Source organism: Tilletiopsis washingtonensis (assembly GCF_003144115.1).
Source record: "Tilletiopsis washingtonensis strain MCA 4186 unplaced genomic scaffold FA09scaffold_4, whole genome shotgun sequence".
NCBI lineage: Eukaryota > Fungi > Basidiomycota > Exobasidiomycetes > Entylomatales > Tilletiopsis > Tilletiopsis washingtonensis.
In genome coordinates this window covers 479658-499756 of record NW_020312001.1, presented here as the reverse complement: position 1 = coordinate 499756, position 20099 = coordinate 479658, and the positions used below count along the sequence as shown (strand labels likewise).

The window sequence follows — 20099 nt, the reverse complement described above, 5'->3', positions numbered from 1 at the left end:
CAGCGTGAGCGTGTGGGCGGCGCGGCGCGGTGGGCGAAGCGCGCGTCGAGCGCGGCGGCGCCACGCGCGCGCATGCCCCGCGACGCAGATGCAGCTGCTGCCTCAGCCGCACAGTAAGAGTTGGGCAGCGCGCAGGCGCAGCGGCGCTGCGGCTGCATCTCTGCCTCGGTGCGGCGCCGCCTTGCCTTGCCCTGCATGCTGCAGCTGCTGCAGCTGTGGTGCGCCTTGGGGCTTCGACGCACCCGAGCAGCGACGAGCGGCGCGAGCGCCGATCTCGCGCGCGCAGCTCGCCGACGCCGACGCCGCCGCGTACCCCTGCCGCTGCAGACGCAGCAACGTCGCGCCAGCGAATTGGAGGTGCTCGTGCTGCGGTCGACCTCAGCGTCGTCTGCGCTGCGGCAGAGGCCCCCTCTGCCGGCTGGAGATGTGCTTGACGATCGCATCCAGCAGATGCAGCAGCACCTGAGCTTGCAGCCCTGCTTACGCTGCTCGCCGCCCCTCTTACTCTGCTGCGCGCGCACCTGCCCACGCAAGGGGCTTGCGCGACGGTTGCCGGCGCCCGCACACGCTCCGCCAACGAGGCTTGGGCCGTGATAGGCAGCAGGAGCTGCTGTGCGCAGAGCATCGGAGCAGCACGAGACCTTGCGAGTCTGGGCATCTGACACGACAGGCTGCTGGACAAGCGGGTGTGTCCTCTGCGCGGTCACGATGGCATGCGCCGGAGGCCTGCGCGCACAGAGGACAGCCTCTCTTGACCGCTGCAGCCGGCCGCACCGCCTGGGTGTGCGCATCCGCCCAGACGTGCGCCTCTGCAGCTCTGACGCCATGATTCTGGTGCCGAAAGCAAGGCTCCAGCCACACGGAGCGCCGCAGCCAGCCTGATGCTCGAGAGCGACGATGGGCGCCTCGAGAGCGCGCCCTCGCGCGCGCCTCGGCGTTCTCCTGCGGCGGGCGCTAGACGCGTCGCGCCAACGTTTTCTGGTGCTGGGTGGGCAGCGACTTGGCTGCCACATCCGCCTCGACCCCTGCTACGCCAGGCCCTCGTCGACGACACACATCCTGCATCGCATGCGGACCGCGCCGACGGTGCGGCTCAGCATCAGCCAGGCTACGCTCCGGTGTCGGCAGCGTGCGGCAGCGGCGTCGTCGGGGGCGGCGAGGGCGCCTCCGTGCGCGGCTGCCGGCGGCCCCGAGCGCGGAGGCTCGACAGCGCCAAAGTGCAACACCTGCCGTTTAGGGTGCATCCAGGCACGAGAGCTGTGTCCCGGCTGGGCGTAGCTTCGCAGCCTGCGCTGCACCTGCTTGCAGCGGCGCATGGCGGCAGGAGAGGAGAGGATTCGTAGCTCGCCGCGGCCCTCGCGCGTCCGCGCCCTCGCCGTGCGCCTTTGCTGCCGCCGGCAGGCCGAGGGGCGCGCCGCCGCCTGCGCCGCCCTCGCCCTTGCGCGCCAGCAGACCCAGATCCGACGGCGGCGCCACCCTGGCCAGCTCTGTCTCCTGCACCAGCACCCCCTCACGACCCCTCAAGCGTGCGCGCCCGGAGCCATCCACCCTTGCTCTCGCTCCCTCTCTCGCCGCCGCCCCGTGTGCAGCAGCAGCGCTGCACCCTCCGTGCGGCCCGAGTGCCCCTCATCTTCGCGCCTCGCCCTCGTCTCTCCTCTGTCCCCGCAACGCCTCTGCCTCACGTCTTCCGCACCTGCGCGCCAGCTCGCTCGAGGTTGCTTCGTGCCTGCGCCTCTGCCGTCTGCGACGTTCCCATCTGCGGCGCGCTCCTGCATCCGGCCGGTCCCAACCTGCCCATCCACGCTCTCTGCTGTGGCCTCTTCGCTCCTTTCACCTCGGCCTCGCGTCGCCTCTCACCCGAGCGCCTCTGACAGTCAGGCATCCGGCAGCTCTTTGCTGCTGCCTTGCTGCTTTACATCACAGCACATCTCTCTCGCATACGCCCTCCTACATCGCTCCTGCTCTGAGCTAGGCCTGCTCGCGCTCGCACGCCAGCCCCTGCCGCCCGAGCCCGCGCCGCCAGCGCCATGGCGCCCTCGCGCAATGCCACCTTCAGCAAGTCATTCGTGCGGCCGCGCAACGCGCGCGGTCCCGGCGGCGGTGGCCTGCCCGTCTCGTCCGAGGCGCCGCCACCGCTGCGGCAGCCGACGCGCATCGCACGCGCAAAGACGCTGACGCGGCCAGAGCGCGGCCAGCCGCAGGTGCCGCTCATCAATCCGCAGGGCGTCGGCCGCAGCGCGGGCAAGGAGGGCATCTCGGTGTGGGCGGGCTTCAGCAAGTGCATCACCTGCTGGGCGCCCGGGCCTCTGCTGCGTGCCTGCGGCGGCCTGCGCGACGGCTCCAGCCAGCAGGCGTGGCGGGAAAAGTGAGTGCGACCCATCGAGACGAGCGCCACGATTCTGCGCATGTGCGGAGCGCTGCTGACGCCGATGGCATTGCAGGGTTGCGCTCTGCTTCATCGCTCTGCTGCTCGGCGGCTTCGTCGGCTTCGTGACGATGGGCCTGAACAAGGTGCTGTGCCCCGCTGCAGCGGCCTCATTGCCAAATCAGCTCGCGCGCATCGGCAAGGACATGTCTTGTGAGTGCAGTGTAGCGACAGTCGCATGCGAACCTCGCTCAGACTTGCGCTGCTAGCTGCGGTCGGCATCAATGGCTGGGACATGGGCATTGAGCGTGCCAAGCTGCCGGGCCAGGCCGAGGTCGGGTACAACATGTACATGCGCGCAGGCACCAATGCCGGCTACGACATCACGCCGCTTTTCCGGCGCACGGCTGCAAATGACTTTCCGGCGTGCATCGGGCAGTCGGGCGCCTATGCCACGAGCGACGACTGCACGCCGGCGCAGGCGGGCCTGCCCGCGTGCCCCCTCGGCGCTCTCAGCCAGGCGGCGCTGCAGAACGCGCAGATCACCAACTCGACGCGCAAGGTCGGCTATGCGTGGGAGGACCTGGCAGAGGGCGCGTATCCGCACTTGATCGTGAGTGGATGGTGGAGACGAGACGTGTGGCTGTGGGGGTCTGCCCCGCACGGGCGCCGGCGGGTCGCTGCGATCACGAAGGCGGCGCAGCAGTGCTGACCCCGTCTGCAGGTCATCGACGGCGCGGTGCTCAACATGCAGCCCTACCTCAACGCGAACCCGACGAACATCACCGGCGACGAGGTCGACATGGCGATCCGCCGTGCGCTCGACATGGACGTCGTGGGCGGGCGCGACGCAACGCGGCTCTTCCAGATCCGCGCCGACCTGCGTGACGCCGTGCCGTGTCTCAAGCAAAAGTACCTGGCGGGCCGCATCAACAAGATCACGCCCGGCTGCTTCGTCTCGAACCTCTTCCTCTACGCGTCGCTGACGATCATCCTCGGGCTCGTCTTCGTGCGCTTCCTCATGGCGATCTGGTTCTCCTGGTTCCTGTCGTGGCGCATGAGTGCCACGCCGAAGGACTACGGCACGGGCCGCGGCGCGTACAACCACATGCCCGAGGGCGCGCTCACGACCGTCGACCAGCGCGGCACGGCGCCGTGGGCGAACAAGGAGCGCCCGACGCCCTCGAAGCCGGCGCGCCTGCGCCACGACGACACGGGCCTCTCGTCGCAGACGACGATGCAGAAGATCGGCAACGAGCCTTACGTCGTCTGCCTCGTCACGGCCTACTCGGAGGGCGAGGAGGGCATCTCGAACACGCTCACGTCGCTCGCCGAGACGGACTACCCGGACTCGCGCAAGCTGCTCTTCGTCGTTGCCGACGGCATGGTCACGGGCTCGGGCGAGTCGATGTCCACGCCCGACATCTGCGTCGGGCTCCTCGACGCCGACGTGCGCTTCGGCACGCCGATGCCCATGAGCTTCATCAGCGTGGCGCAGGGCGCCAAGATGCACAACATGGCCATGGTGTACGCCGGGCACTACACGCGCGGCAAGGGGCACCGCACGCCGATGGTCGTCGTGGTCAAGTGCGGCACGCCCGGCGAGGCGGGCGAGAACAAGCCGGGCAACCGCGGCAAGCGCGACGGCCAGATGATCCTGATGAACTTCTTCCAGCGCGTCACGTACAACGACCGCATGACGCCGCTCGACTTTGACCTCTTCCGCAAGCTGCACGCGCTGATGAGCGTGACGCCCGACTTCTTTGAGCTCTGCATGATGGTGCGTCTGCGCGTGCGTCTGCGCGTCTGCCCATGCTAACGCCGCCGCCGCCGCCGCCACAGGTCGACGCCGACACGAAGGTGTACCCAAAGTCGATGCGCATGCTCGTCAACGCCATGACGCGCGACCACATGATCATGGGCGCGTGCGGCGAGACGCGCATCTCCAACAAGCGCGCCTCGTGGGTCACGGCCATCCAGGTGTACGAGTACTTCATCTCGCACCACATGGTCAAGGCGTTCGAGGCCGTGTTCGGCGGCGTGACGTGCTTGCCGGGCTGCTTCTCGATGTACCGCATCAAGGCGCGCAAGCCGTCGGACGACGACTGGGTGCCCGTCATCGTCAAGCCCGAGGTGACGCGCGAGTACAGCCAGAGCGTCGTGACGACACTGCACCAGAAGAACCTGCTGCTGCTCGGCGAGGACCGGTTCCTGACGACGCTGCTTCTGCGCACCTTTCCGAACCGCAAGATGGTCTTCGTGCCGCAGGCGCGCTGCCGCACCGAGGTGCCGCACACGTTCAAGATGCTCCTCTCGCAGCGCCGCCGCTGGATCAACTCGACGATCCACAACTTGATGGAGCTCGTGCTGGTGCGCGATCTGTGCGGCACCTTCTGCTTCTCGATGCAGGTGAGCTCGCGACGACAGTTGCTGCGTCTCTCGCCTCGCTGACGTCCCGCCCGCGCAGTTCGTCGTGTTCATGGACCTCATCGGCACGGCCGTGCTGCCCATTGCCATCGCGCTGACGTACACATTGGTCGTGACCTACTGCCTCGATCCGCCATCGTCGTTCACCGAGGCGATCCCGCTCATGCTGCTGGTGGCGGTCATTGGCCTGCCGGCGGTGCTGATCCTGCTGGCCACGCGCAAGATCGTCTACGTGGCGTGGATGGGCATCTACCTGATTTTCGTGAGTGCGGCCGCGGAGCCAGCTCGCAGAGCACAGCCTGATAGTTGCCCTTGCAGCTGCCGGTCTGGAACTTCATCCTGCCCGTCTACAGGTGAGCAGGCCGGCGCCCACACCGCTCTTCTCCCGCTGACTCCGCTGCCCCTGAAGCTTCTGGAACTTTGATGACTTCAGCTGGGGCGAGACGCGCAAGGTCGAGGGCGAGGGCAAGGACACGGGGCACACGGCCGACGACGGCACGTTCGCCGCCGCCAGCGTGCCGCTGCGCCGCTGGGAGGACTGGGAGCGCTCATCGCGCAAGCGCGCCGCGCGCGAGGAGAAGCGGCGCCGCGAGATGGAGCGGCAGTTCGGGCGCGGCTTCTACAACGACAAGGCGCACCCGGACCAGCCCGAGCCGGACAGCGACTCATTCAGCGACATGGCCTCCAGCTTCGATCCCGAGGAGGACCAGTGGGGCCTGCACATCAGCGCCTTCGACGAGCATGCGCCGCCGCCGCTCGCCATCGTGCGGCACAGCATCTGGGTCGACGGACGCGAGGTCGTCATCGACGGCCAGGACATGGAGGCGATGATGGAGAAGGGCTGGGCGGACGAGGACAGCCTCTCGCCGATGAGCGCAGCACGCGGCGCATCGCAGCCGCTCGCGCCCAGCGCAGCCAACGCGCGCCGCAGCGGGCGCTGGAGCAAGATCCACACGCCTGTGCCCGCGATCCCGCACCGCTTCAGCCAACATCCGCAGCAGCAGACGCCCGGCCGCGCCGGCATCTCGCTCGACGTCGTGCCGCCATCGCCGAACGGCGACGACCCGTACGCGCCGCTGGTGCGCGGCATGTCGCAGCCGCCGTCGCCGTCGTTTGGGCCTGGTGGCACGCCGCACAACTACGCGCGTCCGAGCTTCCAGTCGGGCTCGTCGGGCGCCTCGTCGGCCGTGTCGGGTCGGCAGATCCTGCCGCAGCAGCAACAGCAGCAGCACGCGCGGCAACGCTCGCAGGGCTCCGGCACCCATCACTACCACGGCATCGCCGGCGGGCCGCTGGGCTTCTCAGACCACGGCCCGCCGCCGCCGCGCTTCTAGATACCTCCCTCCGCTTGCTCCGCCTCTCTTCGTGCGACCCCGGCCCCGCTAGTCCTTACATCAGCCTTACAAACATTCCGCCTCAGCACTCTCTCTCTCTCTCACGCTCAAAGTCACTGACCTCGCTCCCTCGCACCATCGTCGGCCTCTATCCCTCATCATCACCCTCTCCCGCCATCCATCAGCCCTCTGCTCGGAGCAGCCTCGCGACAATCAGCCTCTCTAGATGCCGCGCTGCTCCGACCAGAGTCTCACGCGCCCACGCGCCTGACCACTCATTTGCCTCTGCTGTCTGTAGGGATGCGTCTGGAAATTGACAACTCTCGACAGCCCGCGTGACGTGCTGCGACGCAGGTTAGACGAGCGCCGCCGAGAAGCTGTGCTCGCTGAGGTAGTCGGAGCCCTTCTCGTCGTAGTCGGCCCGGCTGATGGCGCTGTGCCGCGCCTCGTCCGACCCACTCCACAGCGCCATGCCGCGCCAGGCATCGAAGCGCGGGTCGCGGGCGCGCTGCACGCGCACGCGGATGTCGGTGCTCTGCGTCGCCTGGACGGAGCGTCGCAGCCGGTCGTCGAAGCCGGCGTAGCCCGTATGCCGGCCGGTAACGAAGATGTTCTGCGGCGGGCCGGGTGAGCGTGCATCGAGGCAAGTGCTGCTGCAGCTCGCACTCACGCTGGCGAGGCTGCGATGCGTGTCGAGGTCGAAGCCTTTGACGATGTGCGAGCACAGCTCGTCGATGCCCGCCTGGTCCACGCCCGCCATGCTCGGCTGCCAGAAGACCTCGGGCACGCGCGCACGCTCGATGTTGAGGTGCAGCTGGTGCGCCTGCGCCACGTCTTTTGGGTCCCATGGCGGGTAGTAGCCGCGCAGGAACGTCGTCGTTAGCCGATTCTTGCGGGCCTCCTGCGCAGCCCACGTGTCGTTCTCGGTGAACGTCGGGTCGTGCTCGAGCAGGCGTGCTTCAAGCCGAGCCAAGTTCGCGGACTCGTCCTCTTCGTCCTCCGAGTCGTCGCCGCCGCGCTGAAGCACGCCTGTGTCAACCTTCGAGCCGGCCATCTGCCACGACAGACTCACGATCTCGCGATACACCGCCCAGTCGGCATCGTCAGCGCCAAACGTATCCGCTGGTGCCGCAGCGTGAGCGAGGAAGGGCGGCGCTGCGCCATGGGCCGGTCTCACCATCAGCTCCGCCTCCGCCGCGCCCTCGTTTCCGCTTGCCCTCGGGCTTGTCATTGGCGAGGTCGGCAATCGTCTTCATGCGCTGCTGTGCGGCCAGACTCTTGCGGTCCGAGAGCATCTCCTTCTGACGACTGCGCTCCTTGGCGCGCGCGATCGCGTCCTGAGAGGAGCGGACGTGTCAGTCTCGCAGCAAGAAGGCGTCGCAGCTGCTAAGCTCACCTCGTACTCGGCCCGCGCCCGTTGTGCCCAGCCCTGAGGATCATTCGCGCGCTGCTCCGCGTCGAGGCGCGCAGCCTCAGCCTCGAGCCGCTTCTCCTCCTCCTTCTCGAGCTTGGCACGATTCCGGGCGTCGTAGCCTGCCTTGAGCAGGCGCTGTCGCCGCTTCTCCTTGATCGACTCCTCGTCCAGCTGGTGGTCCGGAATGTCGACCAGAGGGAAGCTCGGCGGCTCCTGCATGCGCAGTGATCAGCGCTGTGGCTTGGCCACGGGTCTGCGTCGCGCTCACAGCTGGCTCTTCGGCATCCTCTCCAAGCTCCTTGGCGCGACTCTTCTTCAGTGACGCCTCAATCTTCTTGACGACGTTGTCGAGCTCCTGCTCCGTGTCAAAGCCCTCGCCCTCCAGGCGTTTCTGCAAGGAGGTCAGCAACGCACTGAATGCCGACCGCCTGCTCTCTACTCACGAGATACTCCGTCTTGCGCTCCTTGGACTTCCACTCCTTCAGCCGGCTGTAGTACTCGAGGTCGTTCTCCTTTTGCACCAGCTGAAGCAGCGAGTGTGAGCAGCCAAACCTGCACGGCGGTCTGATGCGACTCACCTTCTCGAGCCGCATCTTCTGCGCCTGCTCCAGCAGCCGCCGGCCAGACTCCTTCTTCCGCTCGACCGCCCGAGCCAGCTCCTCTTCTGTCTTCTCGTTCGCCTCGTCGACTGTGAATGGGAACTGCACCACGCGGTCCTCGCGGGCGAGCTCGTCGGGCTGCGACAGGCGGCCGATGAGCTCCTCGTACGAGTCTGCCGCGTCGGCATAGACGTAGCAGAACTCCTGCACCATCCAGCTGGCCTGCAGCGGAGTGACGCGCGTTGGAAACGCCGGATACTTGAGCTGCATCAGACGCAGCAAGTAGTCCGACGCCTGCTGTCCACTCCAGCTGAGCCTGCTGAAGCGTCAGCAGAAGGCTCAGAGCTGCGCAGGGAGACCTCCACACGCACCGCTTGGCGGAGGATAGGATGCCCTTGCCCTTGACCATCGGCACCAGCGTCGTGTTGGAGCGTCCAGAGCTCAGCACGAGACCGTTGCTGACGCCATTTGCGTGTGCAGCGAAGAGCGAGTCGAGGCCGTATGCCACGCTCGGCACGCCATATGTCTCGAAGAGCAGCTCAGACACGGCTGGAGCGGAGCGCAGGGCGTGAGGAGGAGTATCGAGAGGACCGCTGGCAAGACTGACCTGTACGCGACGTTGACGGGCTGCACAGCGCTTCCGTCATGACAATTGGGTGCTGCACCGAGCCCTCGCCGTCCTGCCCTGCATTGACGCCTAACCGCAGGAAGGTGTAGTCCAGCACGTTCTCCTGCGGCAGCCGCCAGCATGAGCACGGGACATTCAAAGCGAGCGAGGGTGCACGGACGAGGACTGCAACCCCCCAGACTTCCTTCCCATGACCGGGACTTGCCTGCAGCACTCACCAGAATGTCCGGCGCAGTGAGCACGTCTCCATCAAACGCCGAGCGGACAGAGCCGCGGCTCTGCGCATCGGAATACGCCTCTGCGCCAGCGACGATGAAGGTTGTGTTCGACTTGCGATCACGGAAGCGCGAGACGACATTGTCAAACGCGACGTGCGGCTGGGCCGCTGCCAGTGCAGTGAGGTCTGGCGCACCGGCGCGCATGGCGAAGCCGGCCCGCAGCTCGCTGGCGCCATTGTCGATGACGAGCGGGCGTGCCGAGTCGCGGTACGATGCATACGTGGCCGCATCGAGCGGCTCGGCCGCCTGCGCAGAGGCGAAAGCGCGCTCGGACACGGGCACGGGCTGCTGCGGCGTGAAGCCGGGCAGGTGCGCCCACGGCTCGACGCCGGCCTTGGGGCGAGGCAGTTCGGCACGCACGACGTCACTGACGCGCGGGCGTCCGGCGAGCGGGCCGTAGAGGAGCTGCATCGCGCAGACGGCCGCGCGGGCAAGGAGGCGAAGAGCGGGCAGGTGCGAGGACGATGAGAGTGTGCGGTGCGGAGCGAAGCCGCCGAGGCTGGAAGCATGGCGGGGTCAGTGCACTCTGGGAGCGGCGCTGCTCCCACGGCTCACGTGCGGCGCCACTTTTGGCGGGCCGGAGCGCTGAGCAGTCGGTGGCCTGCGCCGGCGCCTCCTCGCCGCTGCCCTCCCGCACACCACCACCCGCTGTTCTCTCTGCACCCGCCGTCGCTTCTCCGCACAGTGCTCAGCTGCATCGCTCCGCACAGTAGTCTCTGCGCCGGTCCTGCTGCCTGCCATCATGGTGCGCCCTGCTCGGCTGCGCGGGCCCCTTGTCCGCCTGCTGACACTTCAGTCACCGCGCAGTCTGTGCCGAAGCTCCTCGCACAGGTGCGTAGGCCTTCCAGCGCCGTACAGCCTTACACGATCTGACATTCATTCTCTCGGCTGTCAGGTCCTGTTCCTGGGTGTGCAGGCCGTCGGGAAGGCCTTTGCCGAAGCAGGACGTCAGGCAGCGCGCAGTGAGTCGCCTCCACCATCGCCACGCCCACAGCCCGCGCTTCTTCGTGCTCACTCTCTGTGCCTCAGATGCACGCGCTGCGCCTGTTGAGGCGTCGGCAGCTGGCACTGGCAAGCTTGGCAGCTCGCCGACTGACAACCTCACAAGGACACATCGCATGACGCTCGATGAGGCGCGCATGATCTTGAATCTGGACGCCAAGGGCATTGCAGAGGCGAGCGAGGAGGGGCGGGCAGCGCTTGAGAAGGTGAGTCGCGGTCCTCAGTGAAGGCATCGCATCGATCTGGTCGCGCATATCTGCGGCCGCGGCATTCTCGGACTGCGATGAAGCGCTGCAGCTCCAGAATGTCCCGCGTGCGCTAGCTCGGGAGTGATGCGCTTGCGAGGACCCACTCGCTATGCTGAGAGTGCGATGCGACTTGCGACGAGCGCGGTTGCCATCGCTGGCTTTGGTGCATTGTCTCGCGCGAGGGTTGCCCAGGGCTGAGTGATGCGGGAGAGGCGAGACGTACTGCGCGAGGAGCGCATGGGCTGCCTTTCCACTGCTCCTCTGCGCTGCTTGGGGCATGCCGCCGTCTGATCAGTTGGCACGGCTCTCCATGTCGCATGCTTACGCATCTGCCGCTGCTCTGCAGTCCTACGAGCACCTGTTCAAGACCAACGCGCCGCCAGCGCCCAAGGGCGCGACCGGCGGCGGCGCTGGCTCGTTCTACATCCAGAGCAAGGTGGTGCGGGCACGGGAACGGATCGAGGCGGAGTGGGCCGAGGTGCTCAAGGCGTCCAAGGGCCCACCACCGCCGCCGGACGCGTCGGCGCCCAAGGGACCCGAGGCGCAGCAGGGCCCGGCACCATGACGCGCTGGCTGGACTGCAGGGAAGGATAGACGTGCGCTGGGCGCGGCGCACGACGGTAGTCTGCTAGAGTCGCGCGAGCATGTCGTCCGCGGCGGGAAGTGCACGGCGTGGCTGCCGACTGCGCTCATCAGTGGCGAAGCATTTGGAGGAACGAGGGTGGGCGGTGCCGCGTAGCGGCGGCGCCGCCAGGCCTGACCCAGCGGCATGGCCGAGCATCTGTACAACAACAACACCAGCGGCACTCGCTGCGTGCGCTAATCAATCCACTGCTCAATCTCTTCTCCAGACTGGCAGTCTGCGAATGAGAAGTTGCCGGATGGGTAGGGCGAGACCGCTCCCACGCTAGGCAGCGTGCGCTGTGCACTGAGCCACGTTCGCCCGACTCAGACTCGTTCCGAGGTCGGGCGGCTAGCTCTGCTCTTGACCACCAGCACCGTAGTGCAAGATGCAAGTGTCGCGGCTGCTACTCGCTCTCGGCAGCGCGGCAGCTGTCTGCGGCGCACCATTGGCGACCTCACTGCAGCAGCCGTGGCGAGGCGCGGACAAGGTCGATCTGCGGCCCTCGCCGCACCTGCCGCTGCTGAGCTTCCGTCCGGACGGCACCTTCAAGCTCGCGATCGTGACGGACACGCATCTTCTGGACAACCAGCTTGCGCCAGGAAACGGTGGGTCGTGCAGCTCGACTGCGCTTAGCAGCGCGACTGATCAGGCCTTTGAGCCGGCAGAGTCGGAGGTCAATGGCGCCACAATCGAGGAGGTGCAGCGGTACCTGGAGCGCGAGCGGCCAGACTTCGCGGTCCATAACGGCGACGTGATCTCGTAAGCCCGTGTGCTGACTCTTCGCGAGACGTTGCTGACCAGGTCTGGCGCTGCCGCAGTGGCGAAGCGGCGAACAACACCAAGAACGTAGAGGACGCCATTGCGCAGCTCTTCTCGCCCTTCGTGCGCGCTCGCGTCCCTTTCGCTGTCTCGCATGGGAATCACGAGTGAGCTTGCGAGGACCTAGTGACGGAACACTGCGTCTGACATCGCAACTCAGCAATGATCGCTACTCGACTCACGCTTCGCTGGCGCGCCTGGAGCGGGCCGTAGCTCCCCAGCTCTGCTATTCTCGCCCTGCCCCGCCAGGGATTGGCGGCGGACGCTTCGGCGATGAGGTCGGCAGCGACAACTTCTGGATCCCCATTCATGCATCTCGCAAGGCAATTCGCGGCAGCAGGTGAGTACCTAGAGGCAAGGCATGGGGCTTGCCGTGCTGACCGCTCGCAGACCGGCGCTGCTGCTCTGGTTCCTCGACTCTCGCTCCGGACACACGACGCTCGAGCGCGGGTGAGTCTTCCTCCGCGCAGAAATGAGCGTCCACCGCTCACGACTGCCTTCCGAAGCTACCAGCCGATCGACTCCTGGGTCGACCCGGCGGTGGCGATTTGGCTGAATGCCACAGCTTCAGCGATGCAGCGGGCCTGGGGCACCTTGCCGCCGTCGGTCATCTTCACGCACATCCCGAATCGCTACCACCTTGTCGCGCAGTCTAAGGCGCCCTTCAGGGCCAAGCTCGGCGGCGTGACAGACGAGCGACCTGAGCACTTCCCGGGCCCGAACGGAGACGCCTCGCGCCCGCACGCAGGCCTCAACATCGACGACCCGCTCGACGTGCAGGACAAGGCCGCCTCGCGCGATCAGGCGTATCTCGACGCCATTGCCTTCGGTCCGCTGGGCAGCTCGCGCATCCACGGCATCCACTCGGGCCACGACCATGCCGCTGACTGGGTAAGCAGCTGCCCGTGCGCTCTGCCGTGCGTCGGCAGCTCTGACGCGGCTCTGCGCAGTGCTCGCCATCGACGCTCGTGACGCATCTCGGTCAGACTGTGCCGCTTTGCATGTCGAAGAAGTCGGGCAGCGGCGGGTACGACGAGCCAGAGTGGAGCCACGGTGAGCCCGCAGAAAAGGACCGGCTGATCAGACCGCTGACGCTGTCGCCAGGCTCCCGGGTGCTGAGCTTCAACCTCAGCAGCGTCGAGCGTGCCATGCGCAGCTACATTCGCTTCCAGACGGGCGAGACGCGCTACGACACCATCATCGACGACGCATGGGCGACGCAGTGATGTCCTCCAGACTGCCTGTCAGCCAAGATATATGCCATTGCAGCGCTGTGCAACGCGCGGCCCGTCGGCGGGCGGGGTGCAGGCTGCGTGCAAGGAGTGTGTGGTGTGTGTTTGGTGGCAGGTGCGCCGCGCACGAAAGGACGGTCGGCGGCAGCAGGCGGGCCTGGAGCGCAAAGGAGCGGCGAAGGAGCAAGCGAAGGTGGACGCGCGGGGGAATACAGGGCACAATAGGGTACGGGGCAAGGAGAGAGCAGGAGAAGCGGGACACACGAGCCAGGACGGGATCACCGGCGCTCGGCCATGTCCGGGTTCTGCTCGTCGGACGTGAGCGAGCTCTCAATCGTGTCCTTGATGCCCGGGTACACGGTGCGCCAGCAGTCGATGCCGAAGATGTAGTCGAGGTGCTCGTAGCCGGCCAGCTCGACGGCGTGCACCACGTCGACGTTGCGCTCGTAGCGCTCGAGGCGCTGTGCCAGCGGCTTGCCGATGACGAGGAAGTCGAGGTCGCCGTAGTAGACGGAGTGGCGCGGGAAGGAGCGCGGGAACCACGGCTCCGTGACGCGCGGGTCGAAGATGCAGCCGCGGTGCGAGAAGGAGGCCATGTACCAGTACAGCAGCTCGGACGACGTGCCGACGGGCAGCGAGCGGAAGATCTTGGGCTTCTGGCGCCCCACCCAGTTGTGGTCGTGGAAGGCGAAGAGGAAGTGGAAGATGACGTAGGCGAGGTGGCCGAAGAGGTAGGCGGGCAGGTACTTGTGCGCAATCGAGATGGCGGGGATGAACTCGCGGATGCCGAACACGAGCGACCACCACTTGCGCGAGCGGAACTTGCGCATGATCGAGAACGGGAACTTGCGCAGCACCGGGCCGGCGTACACCGACGGGCCGATGGCGGTGAACGACGAAATCTTGTGGCCGATCTCGGGGCAGATGCCGGGGCTGAGCGCCAGGTACATGCTGCCCGAGCCCTGCGAGTGGCCGATGTACGCGAGGCGCGGGCGGCCCGTGGCGCCGGTGATGAACTCGACGGTGTCGCGCAGGTCGAACGCCAGCTCCTTGATGCCCCACGCCCAGAAGCGCGGGTCCCAGCGGTCGTACTCGGTGTGGCCGGCGTCGAAGTTGGCGCGGATGTTGGTCACCCAGACGTCGTAGCCCTGGTCCACGAGCCAGAAGGCCATGCTGCGCTCCTCGCACATGAAGAAGTGCGACGAGTTGCAGAGGATGCCGTGCTGCAGCACGACGGGGTAGCCGGCGGCGCCCGGGCGGCGCGGGTCCGAGATGCGGTGCGCCTTGAGGATCCAGCCGCCCTCGGTCACGATCTCGTGCTCGTCGCAGCGGTAGCCCCAGAACTGTGGCGGTGTCAGAGGCGCGCACATATCCGGGCATCGCACCACACACTCACCTCGGAGTAGTACTGCGGGCGGCCACTGAGACGCTCGCCCGTGATGCGCCGCTCATACTCGCGGTCGGCGTGCGCGCGCGGGGGCGACTTGTGGAAGGGGTTGAAGTAGTTTGCAAAGGCGACGAGGATGACGAGGCCCATCGTGGCCGTGGTGAGGCCGAAGGAGACGATCTGGCGGAACTGCACGCGCAGCTTGCCGATGGTGCCGATGCTGCCGTAGTTCTGTACGACGTGGTCGAAGAAGACCATGTCCAGCGGCTCCTCCTCCTGGTACGACGGGAACGTCGGGTCGAAGAACGGCTCGCCATCCTCCTGCTCGCGCTTGGCCTGCGCCGTGCCCGAGTGCTCGACGTCAAAGTGGTGGCCGCGGCCGCTGGTGGCACGCGGCTGCTGCTCGTACTGCTGCTGCGGCTCGGCGGCGTAGGCCTGCGAGGCGTCGGTGCGGTAGGCGCTCTGCTCCTGCTTGGCGCCGTCGTCGGCGAACGGGTTCTGCGACTGCGGCGGCGAGGGCGTGGTGCGCTCGCGGCGGCGCGCCGAGTAGTCGATGAAGCCGTCGGACATGGCGGCGGCGACCCGGAACTGCGGCGGCGAAGAGGAAGGGGGTTGGGGGTCGGAGGCCAAGCACGCGCGAGGGAGTGAGCGCGCGAGGAGGTATAGACGAGGCCGCCGGAGGGAAGGGGAAGGAGGGTGAGAGAGAGAGAGAGAGGGCCGGAGGGAGCGGGATGCGGGGGCAGACAGAGACAGCAGGGCCCGGCGGCAGCGGCAGAGCGGCCTTTCGCGCTGCTGCGGGGCGCGCACGCAGCGGGCAGCAGGGCAAGTCTAGTTCTGCATGCTGTGAGTCGCTGCAATTCGGGCACGGCAGCTCTCCTCTCTCGGTGCCTTGCTGCACCAGACAGCTGCGGTCTGCACCAGCAGATGCAGAGAGCGCTGCCGACGGCACCAGAGCTGTGCGAGAGAAGCCGTCTCGTATGCGGCCGGAGCTAAAGTCGCAGTCTCAGCAGCAGTCACCGCACGCCGCAGCGCGGCAGCGGAGCATGCAGCGTCCAGCAGCAGCAGGACACCGCGCACCCCGAGGCAAGGCGAGGCCCCCGGCACCGCACGGCAGCGACAGCCAGGCACGGCAGCCGCACACGAGCGCACGCGAGTTTTGGCGCGCCCGCGTCGTGCGTCGATCGCAGCCATCGAGGCAGCAGACCAGCGAGCGGCCGCACTGCAGATGCGGAGCTGGGCGCCTGCCTGCTGTGCAGCGGCTCGCGCCGTCGCCGATGCGGCCCCACGCCCCGACGGGCGCACGAGCACTGTCGCGGCCACTTCGTACCCCGCAGGCCGCGCTACAAGCGCCGTCCGCTGACGAGAGTCGGCTGGTGCGGGGCGGAGCAGCATGCTCTGGCGGCGGCGCCGAAAGGCAAGCTCGCTGAAAGCCGTCCACTGCGCTGGACAGCGCCAGGAGCGCGCACTCGGCCGGTCGCCTCACGTGCGCAGTTCTCACGCCCGCGCACAGGCCACGGCTGAGGTCGAAGGCACAGGCAAGTCGTTTCTCGTCGAAGGAGGGGCATAGAGTAGGCTCACAGGCGTGGCCAGCGGGGGGCCGTCGTCAAGCAGGAACGGGGGAGGCGGATGCAGGGTGCAGGGAGAAGGCAGGCCGGGGGAGGCCAGCTCAGGCGTCCTGCTGGGCCTGTACGGTAGCGTCAGTCACCGGCGACACGCCTGCTGGACTGCTGCGACTCACCGCCAGCCGCGTCTCGAGGTTGCGCAGGCTCTCCTCCTTGGCCATGAGCTCCTGGCGCTTCTCCTGGATCTCGCGCTGCACCTTGAGCTCAATCTCGCGCAGCTTGTCCTCCTCCTTGCGCAGCTGCTCCTCCTTGAGCCGCACGCTCTGGTTCGCCAGCTCGTCGCCCGGGATGCTGGCGTCGGCGTAGTCCGAGTGCACCGTGCGCGAGAGCTTCTCCGTGCGGTAGTTCTCGTACAGGAAGTCGTGCGTGATCTCCTTGAGGTCCGTCAGGTGCGTGCTGGAGGGCGATGGTGCATCAGTGGCAGATCTTGCGTGTCGGCAGCACGCCACACTCACCTCAGCAGCGCACTCCGCAGCCGGGCAAAGTCCGAGTGCTTCGGGTTGTCCACCTCGACGACGCCCCACGGGTACGTCCGTGCGCGCACCGCCTCGCCGCCGATCACCACCTCCTCCTCCGAGCCGATGATGGCAAAGGGCATCAGCGCGCGCAGCTCCGAGTTGTCGGCAATCGTCTCCTCGTCGTCCTCCTCGACGTCGTACGGGAAGTTGTACACGGGGATGCCGTAGTGCTCGATGTCCTCCATGACCTGCAGCAGCACGTCAGCCAATGCACCTCCATGCCGCACACCGCCGCACGCACGCGCTGCTTGAACTCCTTGCGCTCCTCGTGCGTCATCGTGTCGGCCTTGCCGATGACGGGGATCACGTTGACACGCGGGCTCAGGCGGCGCATCAGCTCAATGTCCATCTCGCGCAGCGAGTGGCCCGTGGGCGTGATGAAGTAGAGCAGCGCGTGCACACGGTTGTCGCGGAAGCGCGGGTTGCGCTTGATGCGCGACTCCTCAGCGAGAATGTCGTCGTACTGGCGCTCGAGGAAGCCGACGATTTCTTGGAAGCTGCGAGAGTGGTGTGAGCCGGGGGCCCGGTGCTGGGCAGCAGCCGCGCCTACTCACGCGTACTCATTGTCGATGTTCTCGCCGAAGCCCGGCGTGTCGACGATGGTCAGGCCGATGCGCATGCCGTCCTCGTCGAGCTCTGCGGGCGCTGGCGGTCAGCACAAAGCAAGCAAGGTGCTAATCTTTAGGCGCTCCGCAGTGGTCTCGCTGCGAGGGCAGCGGCCCAACGGCCTGCGGATGCTCCTATGCAAGTCACAACGTGCGCCCTGAGCCCACGTCCTGTGGAGAGCCACCACTACGCTCCATGCGATCTCAGGCCGCCTGCCGTGACGCAGTGATCACATCCGCCTGCTCTCTAAAGCTCCCTGCGTTCCTCCTTTGACCATCGCCTCAGCGGCCGCAGACGGCAGCATGCCAGCCAAAACGCGCACATCCAGCGTCGAACTGCCTCGCGAGGGCCTGCTCTCGCGTGCAAGACGGACACGAGCTGGCCAAGACACTGAGCCGCGCTCGCGCTCACGCAGCTTAAGCATCCGTCCGCTTGACGCTGACCGCCAGCTTGAGCCCGGCGCAGACCGCCAGAGCAGCGGCTCTCAGCACCTCCTCTCTCAGGTCCGTGCCCCCCCCCCCCCCCCATCCGCATCGGCAGCATCCGTCCAGCATCCCCACGCGCCCGTCGCCGCACAGCTCCTGCGCCATCTCTGCGGTCTGCAGCCGCTACGCACCGACGTTGACGGGCTTGATGCGGATGCCCTCCTCAATGTGCGCCGAGTCGGCCTGGTCCGAGACCTTGTGTGCGATCACCTCGCTCTCGCACAACGTGTTGACGAAAGTCGTCTTGCCTGCGCGCGCGCCAGAGACAGGTCAGCCATGGCTCTGGTTGTGCTGCAGTGCAGCGGGGCCTGCAGCACGACGCACCGGTGCCGGATGCGCCGACGACCATCAGGCTGGCAAGGGGAAAGGGGCGGCAGTCAGCACGCGACGCCATCGGGACGCCCAGGGCCGGGCCGGCAGCAAGCCTGCGCACCAGAACGAGACACCCTTCTTCGTGGCACGGCGCATGCGGGACGTCATGATGGGCAGGGGATGGAGAGGGGGAGGGAGCGGGTGCGGGAGCGGTGGGAAGGAGCGGCGGATCGCTGGCATCACACCTGCGAGCGACGCGCGCCGTGCGGCGACGGCCGCGAGACTGGCGGCGCGCCTGGGGCTTCGTGGCCGTGTGCGCACGGGTGCACAACGCGCGCCGGAGTCGCTCGCGCGGGCGTGGGAGCTGCCCAGCCACCAGACCTCAACACTCGCCCTCTCCCCACTCGACGAGCTGGCCTGAAGAGGGCATCTAGCTCTGGGTGTGCTGCGAGTGAAGAGAGCTCCTTGATCCGGCATGCTGTCCGCAGCGTCGCACGCCATGCACCGGCAGGGAGGAGATATATTAGCCGCCTGGCGCGAGCAGGCCAGAAGACTGAGCAGGGCCGCTGCGAAGGCGGCCTCTTTGAAGTGAAGGAGTGTGGGCTGTGGCGACCATGAGCTCGCCCGGAGATATAGGAGGCAGCTGTGCGACAAAGCGCGCAGAAGCGGAGACGATTGTGCAGGCGTTTGCTGCCATGACGTGCGTCGATTAGTAGGTGCCGGCCGGCTGGTCCTCTGCAGGGCACAGGCGTCAACAAGGCGTGTCTTTGCGCGCCGCCGAGCGCTCCACTCACTCTCGTAGGCCGCCATGACGCGGGAGCGCGAGTCCATCGGGATCTGGTCGCCCGTCTCGCCCGTCGCATTCTTGTTGCGGCGGAAGCGCGAGAAGCGGCCGGGCGCCTTCGCGCCCGTGTACTCGGACGAGGCGGCGTAGTCGTCGCCGCGCTTGCTGCTGCGCCAGCCGCAGCAGACGGTGAAGGCGGCGAAGAGCAGGAAGGGCAGCGAGATGAGCGTCATGTAGAACGCGGCACTGCAGTGGCTGGTCAGCGGGAGTGCGCAGCGATGCGTGCGCGGGCAGCTCACCCCGGCATGACATTGGCGCCCGACGAGACCTGGCGAATCTGGCGCCGGCTGTAGATGTAGAAAGCTGCACGGCGCCGGGTGAGCTCGCTGCGGCCAGCGCGGCCCGAGACACGCACCGATCTGAATCGCGAATGCGATCAGAGTGAGCAGGAAGGCGAGGAAGTGCAGGATGGAGCTGACGAGCTGCAGCGTGAGGTGCGGGAAGAAGGAGAGGGCAAATGCAACGACCGAGACGACAAATGCGACGACAACGACGACGAGGCTGCGCTGCGCTGTCAGACATCTGGCCATGCGCAGCTGTTCGACTGTGTCCCTCACCCGCGCGTCCACGACTGGCCGATCTCGGACGTGCCAAAGGCGGCAGAGTCGAGGTTCGTCGTGGCGTTGAAGCGTGCGCTCCAGGCATTGTCGTTGTCGCTGCAGTAGCCGTAGTTGCCGTCGACGCTGCCGCGGCTGCAGTAGCCCCACATGCCGAACTGCGCAGCGCGGCATCAGCACAAGCCTACGTGCGCGTAGCAGATGACACTACAGTGCGATGGACATGCTATGCTCCGCAGAGGCCTTGCACTGCCCCTCCAGGCATAGCCAGTGCCGCTTGCGTCCTCGCCGCACCACACTGCCCAGGTCTGCAGGCCGAACGCGAGGCAGCGAGGCAGGACCAAGCTGAGCAGCTTACCAGGCGATCGCTCAGCACCTCGTGCATCTGCAGTGCATGCTCCCTCCCTCCCTGCGCTGCCCTCCTCCGTCTTTGGCTGCTGCGCCTGCGACTGCCTCCATCTCCGCCTCTCGTCTCATGCCCCGCGCGCCGAGCATACTCACGCGCAGCGCATCAATCTGGCGGTCGCGGTTGGCGTTGGGCGCGGCGTCGACGATGTTGTTGAGGCCGGTGCCCGAGACGAGGTAGAAGGGCGTCACATTGCCAAACGTCGTCGGCGAGCCGACGCTGCGTGAGGAGCGGCGTGAGCAGGGCAGGGGCGCGAGCGCCACAGCGGCGCCGAGCGCGGCACACGCACGTGGCCAGGAGCAGCAGGGCCGTGGCGATGAAGCTGGCCACGAGGGCGGGCACGCAGAACGTCTTGCGCGACGGCATGGCGGGAGGCAGCTGAGGGTGGTGG

General features: G+C 67.3%; 7 protein-coding genes across 7 annotated transcripts; 3 read left to right on the top strand and 4 right to left on the bottom strand.

Moving 5' to 3' along the window:
- Window positions 1–2027: 2027 nt before the first annotated feature.
- On the top strand, window positions 2028–6126 carry FA09DRAFT_294408 (hypothetical protein; the record flags this gene model as incomplete). The annotated part of the gene is made up of 8 exons (XM_025740078.1): window positions 2028–2365; window positions 2442–2578; window positions 2635–2978; window positions 3090–4145; window positions 4208–4774; window positions 4833–5054; window positions 5111–5145; window positions 5202–6126. 8 exons carry the CDS (start codon window positions 2028–2030, stop codon window positions 6124–6126), a joined length of 3624 nt encoding a protein of 1207 aa, XP_025600368.1.
- Window positions 6127–6263: 137 nt separating this feature from the next.
- FA09DRAFT_355043 (actin-like ATPase domain-containing protein) lies at window positions 6264–9456 on the bottom strand (the record flags this gene model as incomplete). Its single annotated transcript, XM_025744846.1, has 11 exons — window positions 6264–6739; window positions 6797–7144; window positions 7199–7248; window positions 7304–7463; window positions 7523–7753; window positions 7809–7931; window positions 7984–8064; window positions 8119–8458; window positions 8511–8688; window positions 8747–8870; window positions 8986–9456. The coding sequence occupies 11 exons, from the start codon at window positions 9454–9456 to the stop codon at window positions 6482–6484; spliced, it is 2364 nt and encodes a 787-aa protein (XP_025600367.1). The 3' UTR covers window positions 6264–6481.
- Window positions 9457–9687: 231 nt separating this feature from the next.
- FA09DRAFT_328210 (protein transporter) lies at window positions 9688–10879 on the top strand. Its single transcript, XM_025741683.1, has 5 exons — window positions 9688–9790; window positions 9853–9876; window positions 9941–10007; window positions 10075–10253; window positions 10642–10879. The coding sequence occupies exons 1-5, from the start codon at window positions 9788–9790 to the stop codon at window positions 10858–10860; spliced, it is 492 nt and encodes a 163-aa protein (XP_025600366.1). The 5' UTR covers window positions 9688–9787; the 3' UTR covers window positions 10861–10879.
- Window positions 10880–11206: 327 nt separating this feature from the next.
- On the top strand, window positions 11207–12856 carry FA09DRAFT_205270 (Metallo-dependent phosphatase). The gene is made up of 7 exons (XM_025739457.1): window positions 11207–11525; window positions 11586–11679; window positions 11739–11846; window positions 11900–12079; window positions 12130–12189; window positions 12246–12792; window positions 12844–12856. Exons 1-6 carry the CDS (start codon window positions 11306–11308, stop codon window positions 12709–12711), a joined length of 1128 nt encoding a protein of 375 aa, XP_025600365.1. The 5' UTR covers window positions 11207–11305; the 3' UTR covers window positions 12712–12792; window positions 12844–12856.
- A 105-nt stretch (window positions 12857–12961) lies between these two features.
- FA09DRAFT_305160 (alpha/beta-hydrolase) lies at window positions 12962–15140 on the bottom strand. Its single transcript, XM_025740495.1, has 2 exons — window positions 14368–15140; window positions 12962–14314 (listed from the first exon to the last, which is right to left on the bottom strand). The coding sequence occupies exons 1-2, from the start codon at window positions 14926–14928 to the stop codon at window positions 13250–13252; spliced, it is 1626 nt and encodes a 541-aa protein (XP_025600364.1). The 5' UTR covers window positions 14929–15140; the 3' UTR covers window positions 12962–13249.
- An 813-nt stretch (window positions 15141–15953) lies between these two features.
- On the bottom strand, window positions 15954–18084 carry FA09DRAFT_328207 (putative septin 3). Its single transcript, XM_025741682.1, has 8 exons — window positions 18023–18084; window positions 17914–17942; window positions 17721–17837; window positions 17053–17134; window positions 16740–16995; window positions 16436–16686; window positions 16097–16376; window positions 15954–16042 (listed from the first exon to the last, which is right to left on the bottom strand). The coding sequence occupies exons 1-8, from the start codon at window positions 18067–18069 to the stop codon at window positions 16025–16027; spliced, it is 1080 nt and encodes a 359-aa protein (XP_025600363.1). The 5' UTR covers window positions 18070–18084; the 3' UTR covers window positions 15954–16024.
- A 526-nt stretch (window positions 18085–18610) lies between these two features.
- Window positions 18611–20074, bottom strand: FA09DRAFT_336916 (hypothetical protein; the record flags this gene model as incomplete). The annotated part of the gene is made up of 7 exons (XM_025743945.1): window positions 18611–18636; window positions 18696–18931; window positions 19009–19048; window positions 19101–19246; window positions 19303–19460; window positions 19804–19927; window positions 19998–20074. 7 exons carry the CDS (start codon window positions 20072–20074, stop codon window positions 18611–18613), a joined length of 807 nt encoding a protein of 268 aa, XP_025600362.1.
- Between the last annotated feature and the right edge of the window lie 25 nt (window positions 20075–20099).

Excerpts from the sequence above, each read along its gene's own strand:
- FA09DRAFT_328210 (XM_025741683.1), top strand. Across the intron at positions 9,877-9,940 it reads TGCCGAAGCTCCTCGCACAG|GTCCTGTTCCTGGGTGTGCA; the intron begins GTGCGTAGGCCT and ends CTCGGCTGTCAG. Across the intron at positions 10,254-10,641 it reads GGCGGGCAGCGCTTGAGAAG|TCCTACGAGCACCTGTTCAA; the intron begins GTGAGTCGCGGT and ends GCTGCTCTGCAG.
- FA09DRAFT_205270 (XM_025739457.1), top strand. The coding sequence starts at position 11,306 with ATGCAAGTGTCGCGGCTGCTACTCGCTCTCGGCAGCGCGGCAGCTGTC. Across the intron at positions 11,526-11,585 it reads CCAGCTTGCGCCAGGAAACG|AGTCGGAGGTCAATGGCGCC; the intron begins GTGGGTCGTGCA and ends TTGAGCCGGCAG. Across the intron at positions 12,190-12,245 it reads CACACGACGCTCGAGCGCGG|CTACCAGCCGATCGACTCCT; the intron begins GTGAGTCTTCCT and ends TGCCTTCCGAAG.
- FA09DRAFT_305160 (XM_025740495.1), bottom strand. The coding sequence starts at position 14,928 with ATGTCCGACGGCTTCATCGACTACTCGGCGCGCCGCCGCGAGCGCACC. Across the intron at positions 14,315-14,367 it reads GCCCGCAGTACTACTCCGAG|TTCTGGGGCTACCGCTGCGA; the intron begins GTGAGTGTGTGG and ends ACACCGCCACAG.
- FA09DRAFT_328207 (XM_025741682.1), bottom strand. The coding sequence starts at position 18,069 with ATGACGTCCCGCATGCGCCGTGCCACGAAGAAGGGTGTCTCGTTCTG. Across the intron at positions 17,943-18,022 it reads AAGAAGGGTGTCTCGTTCTG|CCTGATGGTCGTCGGCGCAT; the intron begins GTGCGCAGGCTT and ends TCCCCTTGCCAG. Across the intron at positions 17,838-17,913 it reads CGTCGGCGCATCCGGCACCG|GCAAGACGACTTTCGTCAAC; the intron begins GTGCGTCGTGCT and ends GCGCGCGCGCAG.